Source organism: Leopardus geoffroyi, chromosome E1, assembly GCF_018350155.1.
Source record: "Leopardus geoffroyi isolate Oge1 chromosome E1, O.geoffroyi_Oge1_pat1.0, whole genome shotgun sequence".
Lineage (NCBI taxonomy): Eukaryota > Metazoa > Chordata > Mammalia > Carnivora > Felidae > Leopardus > Leopardus geoffroyi.
In genome coordinates this window covers 2,793,008-2,812,462 of record NC_059330.1, presented here as the reverse complement: position 1 = coordinate 2,812,462, position 19,455 = coordinate 2,793,008, and the positions used below count along the sequence as shown (strand labels likewise).

At 50.2% G+C, this 19,455-nt stretch overlaps 1 protein-coding gene, 1 long non-coding RNA gene and 5 other non-coding genes across 10 annotated transcripts; 2 read left to right on the top strand and 5 right to left on the bottom strand.

Moving 5' to 3' along the window:
• Positions 1-112: 112 nt before the first annotated feature.
• TRNAI-AAU lies at positions 113-186 on the bottom strand. The gene has a single exon. It is a non-coding gene; the product is annotated as a tRNA-Ile (tRNA).
• A 412-nt stretch (positions 187-598) lies between these two features.
• TRNAT-AGU lies at positions 599-672 on the bottom strand. The gene has a single exon. It is a non-coding gene; the product is annotated as a tRNA-Thr (tRNA).
• Positions 673-936: 264 nt separating this feature from the next.
• On the bottom strand, positions 937-1,018 carry TRNAS-GCU. Its single transcript has one exon. It is a non-coding gene; the product is annotated as a tRNA-Ser (tRNA).
• Positions 1,019-1,441: 423 nt separating this feature from the next.
• On the bottom strand, positions 1,442-1,513 carry TRNAW-CCA. The gene has a single exon. It is a non-coding gene; the product is annotated as a tRNA-Trp (tRNA).
• A 5,504-nt stretch (positions 1,514-7,017) lies between these two features.
• Positions 7,018-8,329, bottom strand: LOC123604355. The gene is made up of 2 exons (XR_006715302.1): positions 8,224-8,329; positions 7,018-7,172 (listed from the first exon to the last, which is right to left on the bottom strand). It is a non-coding gene; the product is annotated as an uncharacterized LOC123604355 (long non-coding RNA).
• TMEM107 (transmembrane protein 107) lies at positions 8,120-19,450 on the top strand. 4 transcript variants are annotated; one of them, XR_006715299.1, is made up of 8 exons: positions 8,770-9,035; positions 9,218-9,285; positions 9,388-9,488; positions 10,438-10,534; positions 10,765-10,957; positions 17,500-17,675; positions 18,296-18,425; positions 18,626-19,450. XR_006715299.1 is itself a non-coding variant. In XM_045490312.1 (5 exons), exons 1-5 carry the CDS (start codon positions 8,949-8,951, stop codon positions 10,832-10,834), a joined length of 423 nt encoding a protein of 140 aa, XP_045346268.1. In that variant the 5' UTR covers positions 8,120-8,948; the 3' UTR covers positions 10,835-12,795. The 4 variants fall into 4 exon arrangements, 1 of the variants encoding a protein (XP_045346268.1); XR_006715300.1 differs by lacking the exons at positions 17,500-17,675; positions 18,296-18,425; positions 18,626-19,450 and adding an exon at positions 17,398-17,494; XR_006715298.1 differs by lacking the exons at positions 17,500-17,675; positions 18,296-18,425; positions 18,626-19,450 and adding an exon at positions 12,933-13,673.
• LOC123604719 lies at positions 11,437-11,572 on the top strand. Its single transcript, XR_006715454.1, has one exon. It is a non-coding gene; the product is annotated as a U8 small nucleolar RNA (small nucleolar RNA).
• Positions 19,451-19,455: the final 5 nt, after the last annotated feature.

Below are 19,455 nucleotides of genomic sequence, written 5' to 3'. Positions count from 1 at the left end.
GAAAAGTTCTGGGATTCAAAACGTTGCTCTGCAAACCTTCCCCGGTAACAAGAAATTACCAGTACGAAGTTTTACGGAGAGGGAAGGAAAGGAAAAAGAAAGGAACCGCTTCTGGCCCGTACGGGGATCGAACCCGCGACCTTGGCGTTATTAGCACCACGCTCTAACCAACTGAGCTAACCGGCCAGCTGGTGCCAGTGCCTCAAACTGGAGCCATGTAGAATTCATATTGTTGGTCCGTCCTGTCTGTAGGAAAATTTGAAAATGGGTAGGATCATTTGGGGGGGACGTGAAAACGATATTAACAGAATCACCAGGCGCTTCGGGAAGCGACAGCAAGGCGCAGTACGGGTGACGGGTAAATACAGATGCCACTCCCTGCTCGGCTGCAGGTCGGGATGTGCGTAGGGAGCCCGCACCTAGTGGTGTCCGCGATCCCAACCGGAAACGTCAGAAGCGGAAAGCGCCGCCCGAAGCCTCCCGGTGGATTCCCGGGCAGACGGTGGTGGACCTGGGAGGGTGGGGAGGGGGGCGGGGGGGGGGTGGAATTGCACAGGCAGGATGTCCTGAGACACCTTGCAAAAGCAGTAGGCTATGGAGGCACCGCTGGGATTCGAACCCAGGATCTCCTGTTTACTAGACAGGCGCTTTAACCAACTAAGCCACGGCGCCCACCGCCCAGTACATGGCACCTTCTTTCCTTGGCCAGGTCAGCTCCACGGCAGGTGCGCGACAGGTTCGTGGCAGGTGCCTAGACGCCCCTTGGCACCAACCTCTGGCTGTTCTGTTAAACGGAGTAGAAGGGACGAAAACCAAGGCTGAGGACAAACGAACAAGCCGCAGGGGTGACGTGGAAATTGAGTCGGGGCGGGTAGGAGGTAACAAGAGAAATTCTTGAGATTACAAAACTGAACCCTGGCTGCGACAGCCGCACGCCGACGAGGATGGGATTCGAACCCACGCGTGCAGAGCACAATGGATTAGCAGTCCATCGCCTTAACCACTCGGCCACCTCGTCTGCGAAGTAGCGGCTTCCGCTCTTCTCTCTGGGGCCTGAACTCGTCCTCCCGCGCGCGGGGCCCACCCACGTGGCCGAGGGAGCGCGCGCCCGGGGAACCGGCGCAGCCCCGCGAGCACGACTCACAGGGCGACCGCCCGCCGAACGACCTTCTCTCCCGCGCGCCGAACCGAGGGCCCCGCCGCGCGCGCCCGTCCGCCGGAGCCCGGCCACGCGCCCAGGCTCTCGGTCCCCGGATCTGCGCGCACGAGCCCGCGAGATCTGGGCTCCCCCGACGGGGCGGCTCGGGACTGGGCGCCAGGAGCCCTCCTCTCCCGGCCCCCACGAGGTGCCGCTTCAGCCTGGGCGCTGGGGCTCCGGGGTAGTGAGTCACGACGGGGAGGCGAATAAATAAAAGTGGTGGAAGCCTCGGCGAAAAGGAGCTGACCCCGACGTGATTTGAACACGCAACCTTCTGATCTGGAGTCAGACGCGCTACCGTTGCGCCACGAGGTCGGCCGGCCAAGGAGGTGGACAGGTCTCCCCATGGCCACTTGGCGGCTGGCCGGGGACCCGGCGATTGGGGACTGAGAGCGGGGACCCCCCCCCCCCCAGAGCTTCTAAACTCCGGTGGCGTTGATGCCTGCGCCGTCCCGGCGCCAGCTTCGTGCGACCTGCGGGGACCCGGCGCGCCCGGCAGGGCAGCGGTCGTCCTGCGGGCGAGCAGGTGGCCGCGAGCTGTCACCGGGGACCGCCCCCCCCCCTTCCCCCGCCCGCCCACAGCCCAGCGGAGACAGACGTGCGAAGAATCCCGTAGAAAGCCGGACGCCTGGCGGAGCGTGAGGGAGCGCTGCCGGAGCCCCGGCACCTGGTGGGTGAGACGAACTCCTGCAAGCCTGCGTCTCTTCCTGGGTGCACCTTACCGTCGTCTGCGGGGCCTTCCGGCGCGGCCCCAGCCCCAGGCTCGGAGGTCTGATTTAAAAGTCCAGAGCAGAGCCCCAGCTTCCGTAATTGTGTCACTTGTTACAGGGTTGGGGAATAATTTACATGCAGTGAAACACGCAGATCAGAAGTGTGTGTTCTGATCAGTTGTAATAAATTCAACCCACAAACCATTTAAGATGTAGGATGTAGGACATTTCCTCCACCCCCAGAAAGTTCTTCCCCGGTCCCTTCCCAGGGGCAACCACTGTTCTGATTTCCATCACCATAAACATCAGTATGTTTTAGAGCTCTCCAGGTGAGAAGGAGCAGGGAACTTCTAGAGAGGGGCACCGGAAGCTAGCAGAGCCCCCCCCCCCCCCGTTTGCCTCTTGACGGAGGAGAGGGGTTCAACAGGCCAACATGGCGAAAGAGGTCATGCTGTGTCTCACTCTCTCCTTTCCAAGTCAAATGTCTGCACATTGGGCACAGTGGCTCTTCTGAAAGTCACAGGGACCACAGTGATGTCAAAGCCCATGGACGTTTCTAGGGCCTGGCTTTGACTCAAGGCAACATCTTCTTTTAAGAGCCTTCTTCTCCTTTGGTTGTCATGACATTCCTCTCCTGCCTTTCCCCATCCCCACCCCCAGTCTCTTTTTCTGTCCTTTTAATTCCGAGTTCTGTCTCCTCTCTTCACACTACACGCTTTCTCTAAAGTCAGCCATCTGTGTGCTGAGGGCTCCTGGAGCCTGCTCCCACGTCTGGGTTCAGACGGCCAGCCCCTGCCGGGCACCTTCACTGGACCCTGTCATCCCTCCTTCCCAGTCCTTCAGGGCTCACCGCCAGTGTCTTATCCCGTCTCTTCCCTCTCCCTCCTTCTCATTTCCAGTCACCAAGTCCTGTCCATTCCTTTTCCTCCGGAACTCTCCTGCCAGCCCTCATTCTTCCACTTCCACTGCCCCCCCCCCTTCCTCTTTTGCCGGATTATTGTAACAGACTCCTTTCTGATGTCTCTGCCTCCAGAATGGCCAAAGAGTTTTTGCAAAACTTGATTTGCATTTCTAAAATGCAAACTTGATCCCATCACACTGTGGCTTACAGTCAGTGCCCCAGCACCTTTGAGATTAAGTCCTAACTTATGGGCTGGGCCCCCAAGGCTGCACACTTCTTAAGAGGGCCCTGGGAGGATGTTGCCAGTGTTTCACGTATAGGCTTTGCCACTTCCTAGTTATGTAATTTGGGCTGGTTATTGAACCTCCTTGAGCCTCAGTGTCTCCATATGGAAAACAGTAAAGATTGTAATGGATCACTATTAGTTCATTTGCTAAGATAAAGTGCTCAGGGCCTGTGGTCATGATCGCTCAGTTACTACGACTGCTATTATTAATGTCTGGTCCTTGCGTGATTCCTCAGCCACTGCCTCCTCACCTCCCATGTGACAGCCATGCTGACTCATTTACAGAGGCTTACATGCCACGTCGGTCCCAACTCTCTCTGCTGATCCTTCTTTACCTGGTTGACCCTTACATACCCCCCCCGCCCCCCCCCCCGCCAACACTCAATTCAGAAGCTCCCTCCTCCCTACTCCCCCACTCCAATCTGGAGGAAGAGGCCTTTGATGTGTCTCCTCCAAGATAACTTAAAACACTACTTTTAAAAAAACGTTTATTTATTTTGAGAGAGAGAGAGGAAGTGTGAGTGTGTGTGTGTGTGTGTGTGTGTGTGTGTGTGATCAGGGGAGGAGCAGAGAGAGAAGGAGAGAGAGAATCCCACGCAGGCTCCACACTCAGCATGGAGCCTGATGCAGGGCTTTAGCCGGGGATCATGGCCTGAGCCAAAATCGAGTTGGACGCCTGACCAACTGAGCCACCCAGGCGCCCTAAAACACTATTTGTAATTGTTTCCTTGATTGTTTCCCTCACCACATCCTAAGTTACTCAAGAGAAGGAACCCCATACAATTCCTGGAGTAGAGTGTGTATTCAATAAGCATTTGTGAAATTAATGAGGAATCGCTTTGGCAGAAGCACCAGAGTAGGGGAGAGCCTGCTTTGTAGAGGAAGGAGACGTGTCTGAGTAGCTGAAGGACATGGGGTGAAGTGGAAATTTTTGCTAGAAAGGGAAGTCGGGTCGGTGAATATGGTACTGGGGAGCTTGGACTTGATCTCTACGTTCAGAAAGGTCCTGCAGCAGGTGTGAGGTATTATCCGCCCAGCGTCACCATCCAGAATACTCTCTGACAGTTAAGTCTTCCGTGTATCCCACCAGTTTCCAAACTTTAGAAATCAACAGATGATTCTGTCCGGATCTGCCTTGTTCAATATGGTAGCCACTAGAGTGGCTGTTCAATATGGGGCCATTCGAATTAAGTTGAGGGACACCTGGGTGGCTCAGTCGCTTAAGCATCTGACTCTTGATTTCAGCTCAGGTCATGATCTCATGGTTCGTGGGTTCAAGCCCGGAGTTGGGCTCCATGGTGACTGCAGGGAGCCTGCTTGGGATTCTCTCTCTCCCTCTCTCTGCCCCTCCCCTGCTCGTGCTAGAGCATGCTCTCTCTCTCTCTCTCTTTCTCTCAAAATAAATAAATAAATAAACATTTAAAAAAAGAAATTAAGTAGAAATTTAAAAATTCAGTTCCGTAGCCCCACTAGCCAAGTGTTCAGTAGCCGGCTACCACGCTGGACAGAGACAATACGAAATATTTCCATTATCATAGAAAGTTCTGCTGGGCAGCACTGATCCAGAGGCTGAAAGCTGGTGGCTTGAGGCTTGTGTACTCTTGTCATTTTTTTCCCCCTTCTCAGTTTTTTTTTTTTTTTCACTTTTAAGTTGGATACTCACATTTATAACTGGAGTAAGAAACTGGATTTCTGGCCTCTCTTAAAACAACAACAAAACCCCCAGGAATCTGGCAACACAGGACTTTTATTTCCTTCCTCAAAACAATTGAGCAAAGCCGAGTAGCTGCTGCCTCACAAAAGCCACAAAAGATGTTAAATCTGTCCGTTCGCGATGATCCTAAAAGCAAGGAATTGGCCACTCTTGGCGGGTATGCTCGATCTAACGACCAGTTTACAGGAAACGCAGGACACAGAGGAACATGTTAAATGAGAAGACCAGAACACTGCCCGCACATGGCCCAGTGCCTTCGACAGAGAAATTGCAAGAAAAGGAGACAAGGAGGAGTGGGGAGGGAGGAGGAAGAATCTAAGATTAAAAAAAAAAAAAAGACGAAAGAGACACATTAACCAAGTTCAGCGTGTGGACTTCATCATATATACGTGGATATTGCCAGTGGATATTGGGCAATGTCAGCTATTCGGTGATGTCTGGGATTTGCTTCGAAATAACCTAGTGGGGCTGAGAGGGAGAGAGAAGTCCCTCTGAAACAAGTTTGGCCACGTGGTGGTATTTTTGAAGCAGAATGGTAGGCTTCAAACGGGGTTCGTCATACTATTTTATTTGTACATACGTTTGAGTCTTTCCATGATAACCAACCCCCCCCCCCCGCCCCGGCCCCCAAGCTCTTTTCTGACCAGATCAAATCAAAGGTTAGGATGTGTGGGTTCCAGCCCTGGAGCCAGTGGACCGCCACCAGTGAAGGACACGCCATGTCATCAGCAGTACCTCCTACGGCCACAGGGTGGTTCTAAAACTCACTTTTGTGTGACCTCTGCAGAGTAAGCTGCTGGGAACCAAGGTCATGGAAAAGTGACAGGACAGACCTAAACGCCTGCTGTTTATTAATTCTTTTTTTTTTTTTAATTTTTTTTTCAACGTTTATTTATTTTTGGGACAGAGAGAGACAGAGCATGAACGGGGGAGGGGCAGAGAGAGAGGGAGACACAGAATCGGAAACAGGCTCCAGGCTCTGAGCCATCAGCCCAGAGCCCGACGCAGGGCTTGAACCCACGGACCGCGTCCACTTTCTTATTCCACTCTGGTCCAGTATCATTCCATCCGTCCTGGATAACTATACCGATTCTTCACAAGCCTTCTACTTAACATCTTAAAATTCTCCATATCGCAACCAAAGTCATCTTCTAGCATGCTAACCTGACCAGGTCCATCCCCATGGCTGCCAGGCCACATGTCTTGTCCACCCATCCCCAATCCCCCTGATCTCTTCTTCCCCTTCCAATACTAGGCTTCAGACACACTAGCTTCCTTTGTGTCCCGCGAACACACTGGCCTTGTTCCCACCTAAGGACCTTTGCGCTTGCCTCTGCCTGGAAAGTTCTTTCCCCAGATCTTTCCCCGGCTGACTCCTTCTCTTCATTCTATTTGCTCCTTGGAACTTGGAAGATCTTGCAAAGGCATGTGTTGGGTTTTGCTTCCTTTTATTGGATGATAGTGCTACCTTCTTCTGCGAACAGTCAGACTTGATCAACTGTCACGGGGGGAGTTTGGCTCTGAAGGCCTGGGCTTCCTCATCCCAGGAGAAAGGTCATGTGATCTGCAGGCACCGGAAGGAGCCCTTGCGTGCTTTGCGTCTTGTCCGCGTGCTCAGAAGGTTTCCAGGCTCGCTACGCTGTAATTACGCGCACAGAGCACGCCTCATTATACTCTCCATGTCTTTGTTGTACTTGTTTTGAGGGTCTCCTAACGAGTGTCACCTCAAAGGAGAGAAGCAGACGGGATCACTGTATTTTGCCTGTCCCTCCTGAGGTGGCGGAGGTTTGAAAATATTTTCAGAATTTTGAAATGGTGCGATTAAAGAGAGAGTCTCCCCTACACATCCGAGAGCTGAGAAACCAGTGTGGGTCATATTCGATCATCAGCCAATATTTTTGGAGTAAAAAACAATCAAGAGACTTTGCTGAATCTCAGTCTTTATACAGATAATTCCTCTGAAAAATCTAAATGATGGCATTTTATTGTTTTATGAGTTTTGGTGACCACATTGTCTCCATTAGGAGGATAAGGCTGTACTACCCTCGAAAGAAGTGGTTTTGTGTGAAAATGTCATTACATAGTTTCAATATATAGGAAGTGAACATTTAGGAACATCAATCTGAAAAATATTTCTTCTTTTTATAAAGCAATTTAATGTCTCAATAATAATACTATAGAAGACCCAGAAGGAAAACTTAGAAAGGGTTATCATTTAAAACTTTTTATTTTAAATTAATTTGATTTACTGAAAAGTTGCGAAAATAATACAGACAGGGGTGGATGGCTGGCTTAGTCGGTAGAGCATGTGACTCTTGATCTCGGAGCTATGAATTCAAGCCCCAGGTTAGGTGTAGAGCTTACTTAAAAAAAAATAAAATAAAAGATAAAAAAAATACATATATAGTAAGAGAATTCTCATGTGCCTTCAAGACCAGGCTTTATCATTGCCTCTCTATCTCTACAGACACACGTATATATTTTTTTAAATCATTTGACGGTAAATTGCAGATATAATTCTCCTTTTCCACTAAAACTGCATGTATTTGCTAACCAGGGCATTCTCTTCCATAAAGGCAGTAGAATTTATCAAAAACCAGGAAATTAACACCGATAATACGGATATCTAAACTGGAAGCCTTATTCAAATTTGCCAATGGTTCCACTAATGTCCTTCACAATAAAAGAAAATGGTTGTTTTTTGTTTTCCGGTCCAAGATCCATCAGGATCACACATTTTATTTCTCATGTCAAATGTGTCACATCTCTTTAGTCTCCCTAAATCTGGAAGAGCTCTTCAGTCTTTGTCTTTCGTGACTTTGAAGAAACACCTTTTCACTATCTCTTTGAGTTCTGATTTTACCTATTGGTTTAGAAAAAGGAAATCTATTTATTTTGGTGGGGTCCTCAAATAGATGTGTTTCCTCTCAATTTTGAGCACATTTCCTAAAACAAAGTTTAAGGATAAAGGACTTTTTTTTCAAAGAGTTTTTGCTTGCTCTATTATTCTAGAGTTTCCTTTTTACAAATGTTATTTACAGTATTGGATTACCGTGGGGGGCTTGTTTGCTGTCCCTCTGGATCTCTCTGATTAGAATAGAAACTCCAGGAAGGTAGAGACTTGGGTCTTGTTTGTCCAGAACAAGAGCCCAGCACATGCTAGCTGGTCAATGAATATTTGTCGAGTGAATGAAGAAAACAGAAATGTCCCTTGGGCTTGGGTGTTTAGCTTAGACCGGCCGAAAAACACTCAGATGGAGAGTAGGGAGAGAGATGATCTGGTCATCGGCCCAGGGGGAGGTCCCGGGGATGCTGTGACCTGAGGGTGAGCAGCGAGCGGGCTAGGACTTTCTGTTCTGCAAGGATCCCAGTTGAGGGCCCAAGGTTAGTGAGGTCGGTGATAGCAAGAGGTACTTGGGAATGTAGCTGGGCAAAGGCCGGTGCCCATATCTCAAAGAGATCAGAAAATCCGTCCGCTCCTCGCTTCCATGCCCTTCCCCAAAAGCGCCCTTCATCCACGTAAAGAGAACGGACCACTTTCCGCTCTCTGCAATGCTCTCACTAAACTGGGGCTGGGCGGGGAGGGGAGAAGGAGAGCATCAGGGAAGGTTCCGATCCGGGGTCCTCGGACAACCAGGGGCTCGGCGGCCATCTAGTAAGTGACGGCGGGACAACGCGGGACATCCGCGTCTGCACGTTTCTTTCCACGTGCCCAAGGCAGCGGGGGCTAAAGGGATGCGGAGGAGGGAGAAAGAGACCCTGCCTTAGGCCTGACGGGGACAGCGGGCTGCAGCGAGCACCTAGGTCGGAGGGACCTGCCGGGCTCGCGGCAGAGACCTAGTCGGGGAACTCGGAACCGCACCGCACCCGCGGCGGCAGAGCTCCGCCTCGCGTTTTCTGCGGCGGTGGCTGCCGCTCGAGACTTTACAGCCCTCGCGAGATTTTCCGAGATCCCGCCGCAGCGCCGGCTTACGCGGTTGCTAAGGCAACCGGGCGGCGCCAGCGCGAGCGGGAAGGAGGTGCCCGTCGAATTTTTACGTGCTAGCCTGCGAGACTTGAGGAGACTTCAGGCGTGGTCATTCCTGAGCCCCACAGACCACGGCCTCTGCTCCAGTCGGTACTCCTGCCCCAGGGGGGCCATGGGCCGGATCTCGGGGCTCGTGCCCTCTCGCTTCCTGACGCTCCTGGCGCATCTGGTGGTCGTCATCACCTTGTTCTGGTCGCGGGTAAGACCCACGACCACCCTCCTCCCGTTCCCACCCCGTTCCCACCATGGGGTGGTCCCAGCCCCACTATGCCCCTTCCCCAGGGCCTTCCGCGGGCGTGTCTTCCCATCCCCCCTCGGACCCCAGGGCTGCCCCGCTGCGCTCCCTTCTTTCATTTTCTTCCTCTCCGCCCCGCTCCCCAGGACAGCAACATCCAAGCCTGCCTGCCTCTCACGTTCACCCCCGAGGAGTACGAGAAGCAGGACATTCAGTGAGCACTTGGGGCAGGGTGGTCAGAATTCAGCACTGGTGGGGGTGGAAGGGTCTTTGAAGAAGTCCCCGAGGCCTGAGCCAACCCCCTTCGTGTCTGCAGGCTCGTGGCAGCGCTGTCCGTCACTCTGGGCCTCTTTGCAGTGGAGCTGGCCGGTTTCTTCTCAGGGGTTTCCATGTTCAACAGCACCCAGAGCCTCATCTGTATCCTTTTTGCCTGCGCGCCTTTTCCACACGGCCCATTTCCATCTGGACTCCCTTTCAGCCACCTAACCAGGCCTTTCTGGCACAATAGTGTGTGCTCTAGCGGGCAAACAGCACCTCCGGCTGATAGATCTTCTTAGGCAACGTGGAAAGTTTAAGACGCCCTTCGATCCTTTGTTAAGTTCCCGCTGTGCACCAGGCGCTGGAGATCCCATCTGGGAGTAAAACTCTGTTTTCTAACTTGCGGAAGAGGCAGGTATGCGGACAGGACATCTGTAATTCAGTGTGATAAGCATTGTGCTACAGGAGTGTGTGAAGATTTGACGCTCTATGGAAACTCAGAAGAGACGGAGAAATAAGGAAGATGGAGATCAGGGAAGCTTCTTGACCCTTGAATTGTAGACTGAGAGGGCCAGGGCGCTGGACAGTGATTCCAGCAGAGGGAATTAAGTCATTGCGAACATTCTTTTCTTTTCTTTTTTTAAAATGTATTTATTTGAGAGAGTGCAAGAGAGGGAGAGAGAGAATCCCAAGCAGGCTCCGCACTGCCAGAGTGGAGCCCGATGCGGGGCTCGATCTCAAGAACAGTGAGATCACGACCTGAGCAGAAATAAAAAACTGGAAGTTTAACCTACCGAGCTGCCCAGGCACCTTCACGGTGTGCAATGGGGAACTTGCTAATACCTGAAGGGGCCAGGCTGGCCCCCTAGATATGGGGTTGGGTAGCCTGGGGTCCCAGCTGTGCAGGCTCAGTTCTGGTCTCTACTCACATGGCTGTCCTAAAATTCAGAAGTCAGGGCTGCCGAAAACGCAGAAGTGTGGCCTTGGGAATGTGGTAAGGGAGCAAGAGGTGAACCTGAGAGCAGACGCCTGCCCCACCAATGGCCTTTTCTGGCTCATCGCTAACTACTGAACCAAAGGCTTTCCTTGACTCTGGTGCATTCCCAAGCCATTGGGGCTCATTGTAGTGCATCTGTGGCCCTGTCCTTTTTCATATTCGAGCGTTGGGAGTGTACCACGTACTGGTACATTTTCATCTTCTGCAGGTACGGTACCACCAATGTTTGGGAGTAGGGGAGGAAGGTTTACTCAATCTGAAGGTTTCCCCCACTCAGTCCTTTACTCCATGTATGAGATACCAGATCCACTCAACATCCTTCAGTCTTTTGAATTCCCCTTCTCCTACACTTTGGGGGTGGAGTCTCCAGTTTGGGGATTTGGGTATTTTTATTGGAAGGGGCCTTGAACCAACCACCCACTACTCTACTGTCCACAGTGCCCTCCCAGCTGTCACTGAAATGGCATTGTTCATCAGCGTCTTTGGACTGAAAAAGAAACCTTTCTGATACCTTCGTGACGGGAACATAGGGATGACGGTTCGAGGAACACGGGACCACTCACCATTCCTGGACCGAGGAAGGCAGCCTTCGGCCCTCAAATTGCATTTGATGGAGGATGTCAGTGTTAGGGTAATTATCACTCGAGTCTGGGATTATCAGCGTTTTCTTTAGTGCTTGTAATAAAATATATCTTAGAGTAAGATCAAGACTTACGACAATTCTAGGGGAGAATTGGGGTGGCCAAACTGCTAGAGAAACGGAAGGCTGTTTTCCAGCCTTGCAGACTGTAAGATAATACGTGTCGCTTTTATTTTGGTTATTACGGTAGACGTCGGACGGAAGGGGGCCGGTGGGCGGAGACATGTAAATAAAGTCCCCGCGATTTTGGGGCCAAGCTCGTGAGTGGAGCATTCTGGGAGGAATTAGGTTGTCTCTTTTTGGCAGTCAGATCGGGAAAGAAATATTGTTTAATTCTGCAAATAAACGAGCAACGGTAACGGAAGACCCTGAATAACATCGGGTTGCTCGGGCTAGCCCGTTAACTACTCACCCTAGCTGCAAGCGGGACCTTTTTCCCTGAGTAAGGAACGCACGTGTGTTTCCGTTTATCGTCAGGTAGGATAATCCTTACCTGTTCCTCCTTCGGGAGGGCAGATCGGAACATGATGATTGGAGATCGCATGACTCGTGATTAACGTCTCTGCGTAATCAGGACTTGCAACACCCTGATTGCTCCTATCTGATTCTGCCTGACGATCCTCACCTTTGTTTTTATGGGAAGCGATAGATTTTTGTTCTTTGGGTGTGAAATGGTTAGTCACCCGGGTTGTGCTGCTGGGAAGGGACGGTGACTGCTTGGAATCTTCCTGACAGGAGCTCGTATTTTGGGGATTCGCATTCTGCTGCTATGGGTTGCCGGTTTTCCGGAAACTTCCATCATCAGATGACTGGTCTTGGCGTGTTTCTGAACGACTAGGAGCCGATTAGTGTTCCACGAGGTTAGGTAATTGTTACAAGGGAAGAACTGGTTGGTTTCCAGATTTCCGTGAAGTCGCTGTTAATATTTTATCAAACTTGGTGTCGCCAGTGGTTTATTGTGAGACCGTCTATCCCACCGAGGCCAAAAGGGCCACCTGGGCGTAGCTTCCGCTGTTCCTCAGTGGTCTGATGAGTACCCCCCCCACCTCTGCCTGCCAGCACATGGCAAGAACACGTCCAAAAGGAGATTATTTGAACACGCTATTAGGCATTGGACAAACACTGCCAGAGTCCGAGGTGCCACCTTGTTTCAGATCAAGGGTCGTATTTCCTAGGGAAGGTTCAGTGTCTGTTGGGAAGGTCCTCTGTGCATTTTTTCAGTCCCAAATGGGGGAGCCCTGGCCATTCGAAATAAGCAGAAGGCATCCAAGGAGATGCTTTCTGGTGAGGCCCCTCAGGTGATGCCCCCACCCCCCACCCCCCTTTCCCTTCTGGAGGATCGTCCCTTCTGGCAGCCCTTCGTCCCGAGCACTCCTTCAATAAATACTTCTTGAGCATTTCCTATATGCAAAGCTCTGTAGGGAGTACTGACTGAGGGAAGAGTGTGAATATGGTCCGTGCTCAGCCTCACGATGGAGCCATCGTGGCGCATGGAGACCGACCAGAAACAAGTTCCCCCTCCTCGCAGAGTACTTGCAGAGCAAATTGTGGTAAGAGCCGCAAAGGAGAATTACAGAGGCTACGGAGCAGGGGTTCATTTGCCCAAGGTGGCGGGAGTATTGCTCCTATAGGAGCAGTTGGAGTTGAGGTCCTGGAGTGTGGCTGGCGAAAGTCACATCCCACTGCGGTCTGTGTGCTTCACCGATTTGTGAAAGCCGACCTTTTGTGTTTCAGAAACATTGTGGGCGAGTTGTGAGACAGCTCCTATCAGAAATGATACAAACAGTTAAATTGTATTTAAAAACAGAGGTCATAAATACTCAAAACTCGTTACTTCCTGATTATGTTTTTTCTTCTCTCTCTCTCTTTTTACTTTGTAGGAGTTTATTTTATTCATTTTTTTTACTGTATCTGTATCGTGGGAGTGCTATATAATGATGTGCTCCTACTGTGTATCTCTTCCCAGCTCATGTGGAGACATCAAGTTGGTATTTTGAAACTGGCTCGGCAGGAGTATTTACTCCACAGAGATTGGCAACTGCAGCATATGGGGCTTTGTTGATTACCTAGATTTAAGAAAATGTTGGGGGCGCCTGGGTGGCTCAGTCGGTTAAGCGTCGAACTTCAGCTCAGGTCATGATCTCTCGCTTCCTGGGTTGGAGACCCGCTTTGGGCTCTGTGCTGACAGCTCGGAGCTTGGAGCCTGCTTTGGATTCTGTGTCTCCCCCTCTCTCTACTCCTCCCCTGTTCCTGCTCTGTCTCTCAAAAATAAATAAACGTTAAATTTTTAAAAAATTTTTAAAAAAGATGACGGAGACAATGTTAATAATGCAGGTTACACTAAAACTGCCATGTCTGTAACTGTTACATTGCAAATAGCACCGAAAATAGAGGAAATATTCTCCCAGAATTTGAAAACTGTTAACAGATTCAGGGAAGAAGTCAGTCCAGTCCCTGAGGAACCAGCGAAAGTACAACATATCTTCACTGCTTCATTGTGTGTCATTCCAAAATGTAAATACAAATATCAACCAACATTCATTTTGGAATTACACTGGTAGGGTATAATTCCACTTAGGAAGTCATGGATACAAGAGTGGAATTTACAGTAAAGAATGTTGTATATTTCGTTATTATTTGTAAATTCTGTTACACATCCTTTGTGTCAGTAAGATTGATAATAAACTTATGTACATATATAAATACGTACTACTTTTGGAGAGTTGGCTGTTAAATATTTATCAGCGATTCCCGCCCCTCTCATCCCAAGAAACTGCCCATCACGGATCTTTGTTTCTAAATCCAGAGGGCACTCCTCAGCCTTCGGCTTGGCCTCTTTTCGCCACATAATATGTTGACCACTACTCTTTTGAAAGGTTTTCTTTCTTGGCCTCTGAAAAATAGTTCCCTTGGTTTACCTCCCACTATTCTGGCTGCTGCTTCTCAGGCTCATCTAACTTTTTTTTTTTTTTTTTTTTTTTTTTTAATTTATTTTTGAGAGAGAGACAGACAGTGCAAGCAGGGGAGGGGCAGAGAGAGAGGGAGACAGAATCGGAAGCAGGTTCCAGGCTCTGAGCTGTCAGCACAGAGCCCGCCGTGGGGCTCGAACTCACAGACTGTGAGATCGTGACCTGAGCTGAAGTCGGATGCTTAACAGACTGAGCCCCCCCCCCCCCCCCTCCGCCGAGGCGCCCCTCAGGCTCATCTAATATTGATTGTGTGCCTACAACGGGTCAGTCACTGGGGAGATGCCACTGGGTCACTTCCTCCAGTTGCCCTTATGTGTTGCTGATCATTGCTCCTTGGATACCTGTAGCTGCCTCTTGTCTTCAGACACCATGTAGATGCTGCTGTTTTCCAAGTGTTGGCTCTCTTATGTGAGCCCCAGTCCAGGGCAAAGACTGTGGGAACGAGCTGTGGGGTCAGTCCGGGTTCAGAGTGCACCCGGCCTCCTTTGTGGCTGTGCGATTGGCAACGGGTCACTTAGCCTCTCTGTGCCTCAGTTCCTTCACCCACACTCCAGAAACAGGTACTACAAGCACTTTAACCATCTGTCTCTTAGTCGGCACCAGAGGCTTTGCCAATTAGCATCAGCAATAGGTTTTTCATTTTATTGTGTAATCAGTGGCTTGTCAATCAGGATAAGCCAGTCCCACAAGACGAATACTGCTCGATTCTGCTTGCACGAGGTACCAAGGGTAGTCAGACACATAGAGACTTAAAGTAGAACGGGGGGTTCCAGGGGCTGAACAAAAGGGGGTGAGCTGTTCGGCGGTAGAGAGTTTCTTTTGCAAGATGAAAAATTGGAGTTCCGGAGATTGGTTATAGAACAATATAAATGTACTAACACTACTGAATCGTACACTTTGAAAATGAGCAAAGGTGGAAGGGTGCCTGGGGTGCTCAGTGGGTTACGCCTCCGACTCCTGCTTTCGGCTCAGGTCGTGGTCTCACAGATTGGTTCGTGGGACCGAGCCCTGCATAGGGGTCTGGGCTGACGGTGTGGAGCCTGCTTGGGATTCTCTCTGCTGCTCTCCTGCTCGCTTGCACACACACTCTCTCTCTCTAAATAAGGTAATTAGGGGCGCCTGGGTGGCGCAGTCGGTTAAGCGTCCGACTTCAGCCAGGTCACCATCTCGCGGTCCGGGAGTTCGAGCCCCGCGTCGGGCTCTGGGCTGATGGCTCAGAGCCTGGAGCCTGTTTCCGATTCTGTGTCTCCCTCTCTCTCTGCCCCTCCCCCGTTCATGCTCTGTCTCTCTCTGTCCCAAAAATAAATAAACGTTGAAAAAAAAATTTTTTAAATAAATAAGGTAATTAATCAAACCTTCAAAAATGTTTACTAAAACAAAACTTGACATTTTAAACCTCTTTTCTTGACTAATTTTAGACCTACAGAAAAGTTGCAAAATAATACAGGTTTCCTGTATGCCCTTCACCCAGGTCCTCCAAATGTTAACATCTTGCAAAGTCAGGTCACGATCATGGAAACCAGAAGGTTAGTGCTGATGCCGAACTATTACCTGATGTACAGATCTTACTTGAATTTTACTAGCTTTCTCCTTAATGCCCTTTTTCCAATTCAGGCTCTAATCCAGGATTTCACATCGCATTTAGTTGTCATTCTCGGGCTTTTCCAACCACTTTTTTTTTTCTCCTTCCTTTCACTCTCTTGACACATTTGGTAAGTCCTGGTGAGTGGTTGTGTAGAATGTCCCTCCATTTGGATTTGTCTGGTGTTTCTCATAATTAGATGGGGGGTATGCATTGGAGTGAGGGAGAGGCCTGGGTGGCTCAGTCAGTTAAGTGTCTGATTCTTTTTATTTAAAAAAAATTTTTTTATATTTATTTATTTTTGAGAGACAAAGTGAGACTGGGGGAGAGGCAGAGAGAGAGGGAGACACAGGATTGGAAACAGGCTCCAGGCTCTGAGCTGTCAGCACAGAGCCTGACGCAGGGCTCGAACCCACAGACTGTGAGATCATGACCTGAGCCGAAGTCGGACGCTCAACCGACTGAGCCACCCAGGCGCCCCTCTTTTTATTTTTGAGAGAGACAGAGAGGTAGAGCGTGAGCTGGTTAGGGGCAGAGACAGAGGGAGACACAGAATCTGAGGCAGGCTCCAGGCTCTTGAGCCGTCAGCACAGAGCCACAGTTCGATATGGGGCTCGAACTCACGAAATGTGAGATCGTGACCTGAGCCGAAGTTGGACTCTTAACCGACTGAGCCACCCAGGCGCCCCAAGTGTCTGGTTCTTGATTTCGGCTCAGGTCATGATCTTATGGTTCGTGAGATTGCGACCCCCGAGATCTTGGGATTCTCTCTCTCTGCCCCACCTCTGCACGTACTCTCTCTCTCTCAAAAATAAATCAACTTAAAAAAAAAATAGTTTGGAGTGAGGAGGACATTTCTGAGTATGAAAACAAAACACAGAAGTCCTAAAAGAAAACCCATAACTAACTAGAATTTAAATAACATTTTGAAAAAAAGAAAAAGAAAAGAAAACCCCGATACATTTTATGTATTAAAAATGTAAACAGTATGTATGGTTTTTAAAAAACCATAAGCAAAAGATAAATGACAATCTAAGGAAAACATAATTCACCTTGCAGAGAAAGGGCTCATTTTGATACATAAAAATCTACAAGTCTATAAGCAATACACCAACAACCCAATAAAAAAAGGCACAGTAAGGGGCACCTGGGTGGCTCAGTTGGTTAAGTGTCCAACTTTGGCTCAGGTCATGATCTCGCAGTTTGTGGGTTCAAGCCCGTGTCAGGTTTTGTGCTGACAGCTTGCTCAGAGCCTGGAGCCTGCTCCAGATTCTGTCTCCCTTTCTCTCTGCCCCTTCCCTGTTCATACTCCGTCTCTGTCTCTCTTAAAAATAAACATTAAGTAAGAGGGGCGCCTGGGTAGCTCAGTCGGTTAAGCGGCTGACTTCAGCTCAGGTCATGATCTCTTGGTCCCTGAGTTCGAGCCCCGCGTCGGGCTCTGTGCTGGCAGCTCAGAGCCTGGAGCCTGTTTCAGATTCTGTGTCTCTCTCTCTCTGACCAGCCCCCCCCCCCACCCCGTTCATGCTCTGTCTCTCCCTGTCTCAAAAATAAATAAAACGTTAAAAAAAATTAAGAAAAAAAATTAAAAAAGAAAAAGGCACAGTAAAATTGTATGGACATTTCACAGGAAAGGAAATCTAAAGAACTCTCAAATATATGAAAAGATGCCTAAGCTCATTGACCGTAAGAGAAATGCAGATGGTGTTTGACTTGTTCTGGTAACACCGGAAAAGTCTCATTGAGCGTTGGAGAGGGTATGGGTTGAAGTAAACAGGCCTCACCTGCTTGTGGGTGGGAGTAACCCACCCACAGAGCGCAATTTGGCAATATCCACGCAAATCAAAAGCAATCAAAACAAATGCTCCTCCTCTCTGACCCAGGATTTTCACTGCTGGGAGGTAGTCCTGCATATGGGTGAGATGGGAACATGCCGGTTATTCCTTACGGCTTTGCTGGAGTCGCAAACGTATGACCGTCAACAGGAGACCGGTCGAGTCGCATTAACAGCGTAACCCTGGGCAGCCGGGAAAGAAACAATCTCCAAGACTGCGACAAAAGGACTTTGTGGAATGGCTCCTGTCGTTTGCTCCCATTTGTGTAAAAAGTGGGAAAGCACAGGCCAGCCCGTGGGAAAACCATCTCTGGAAAAGGAGCCAAGGTACCCGGCAAGACTGGTGCTGAGGGCAGAAGCCGGGTGCCTGGGGGACTGGGTGGGAGGGGGGCTTTGTCCGTGTGCTCTTTTGAACTCTGGGAATTCTGAAGCACATGCCTTTAAAAAGACAAACCGAGGGGCGCCTGGGTGGCGCAGTCGGTTAAGCGTCCGACTTCAGCCAGGTCACCATCTCGCGGTCCATGAGTTCGAGCCCCGCGTCGGGCTCTGGGCTGATGGCTCAGAGCCTGGAGCCTGTTTCCGATTCTGTGTCTCCCTCTCACTCTGCCCCTCCCCCGTTCATGCTCTGTCTCTCTCTGTCCCAAAAATAAATATAAAAAAAAAAACGTTGAAAAAAAAAAAAAAAAAAAAAGACAAACCGTGGGGCGCCTGGGTGGCGCAGTCGGTTAAGCATCCGACTTCAGCCAGGTCACGATCTCGCGGTCCGTGAGTTCGAGCCCCGCGTCGGGCTCTGGGCTGATGGCTCAGAGCCTGGAGCCTGTTTCCGATTCTGTGTCTCCCTCTCTCTCTGCCCCTCCCCCGTTCATGCTCTGTCTCTCTCTGTCCCAAAAATAAATAAACGTTGGAAAAAAAAAAATTTAAAAAGACAAACGGTAACATTCCTGAAGGATGTGAGCCTGCGGTTGCCGGTGCCCCCCATCTGGAAATGAAGCCAAGTCGGAGTCCAGCAAAGCTAGAAACAGAGACAGCAGATTCCCCGATGATGTCACAGGGGTGCCTGGTTCCTGCTATTTCCAGGTGGGTTTCAGTATGTGAGCCCTCAGATTCTCCTTTTTGGTTTAAATCGGTTTGAGCTGTGTTGGCGCGTGTCTCGATGGTTACGTGCATCAAAGACCACGATGGGTTTTGGGTTTTCTTTTGTTTCGTTTTCTCGTTTTATTGAGGTATAACCGACAAACACACTGTGTTTTAATGATCTTTCTTGTGCCTTATCGTAGCTCCTGGTGTCAGCACAGGGCCTGGCATCGGAGAATGAAGGAGCCCTCATTTCACGGATGAGGAACACGGGGCCCCAGGAGAAAGCCATCTGCCTCAACGCAAATATGGAGAGCTGGGGCTAGACAGGTCCCAAGTTTCCTGGCTGTCAGGCCAAATCAGTCGCTCGATTCAACAAGTCTTCATTGAATATCTCCCACCTGCCAGGCTCCGGACATGGCATGTGAGACGGAAGGAAATAAGGATGATGTGGCCCCTTGCCAACCACACATACAGTCTGGACCCCCCTTCCCCCCAACAGAGGAACTTGTTAACCCCAGTGAGCCTCTAAGGAATTGAGGGTTGCAGAGTCCGGATGTGTGACCAGGAGGCCTCCCAGGCTCCCAGTCCCAGAAGACTGGGATCTGCCTGCGTCTCGTCTTCCCCACACCAGGCTCTGGCGTATGGCCCCCCCACCACCCAAGCCCACGCTGCTCTGTTCCCCAGAGGCAGGAGGCCCGGGCCTGTCCTGCTGCGGTGACAGGAGCCAGCTCCCTGGCCACACTGGTCACAGATGATCGGAGCTTCATCAGCTCAAACAGGGCTGTCCTCACAGGAACGGTGGGCACACAGGCCCTGCCCGAACCCATTCTCCCCAAACAGGAGCCTAGGCGTTCACCGTTAGCGGTCCATTTGCCTGCTGTGCTGTGTGTTTGTCTTTTAAAACACTCCTCACTGAAACTGTAGTTCACCATCATTCATTCATTATTCATCGGCCTGCCTTGTTTCTGGCACTGTGCTTGGGACTCATGCAGGGAGAATAGATTAAAAAGGTACCACTTTGTGTATATAT

What these genes read in the sequence shown, in the direction of transcription:
- TMEM107 (XM_045490312.1), top strand. Translation starts at nt 8,949, where the DNA reads ATGGGCCGGATCTCGGGGCTCGTGCCCTCTCGCTTCCTGACGCTCCTG. An exon ending in TACGAGAAGCAGGACATTCA is followed by an intron (nt 9,286 to 9,387) that starts GTGAGCACTTGG and finishes TCGTGTCTGCAG; the next exon opens with GCTCGTGGCAGCGCTGTCCG. An exon ending in CAGCACCCAGAGCCTCATCT is followed by an intron (nt 9,489 to 10,437) that starts GTATCCTTTTTG and finishes TGCATTCCCAAG; the next exon opens with CCATTGGGGCTCATTGTAGT.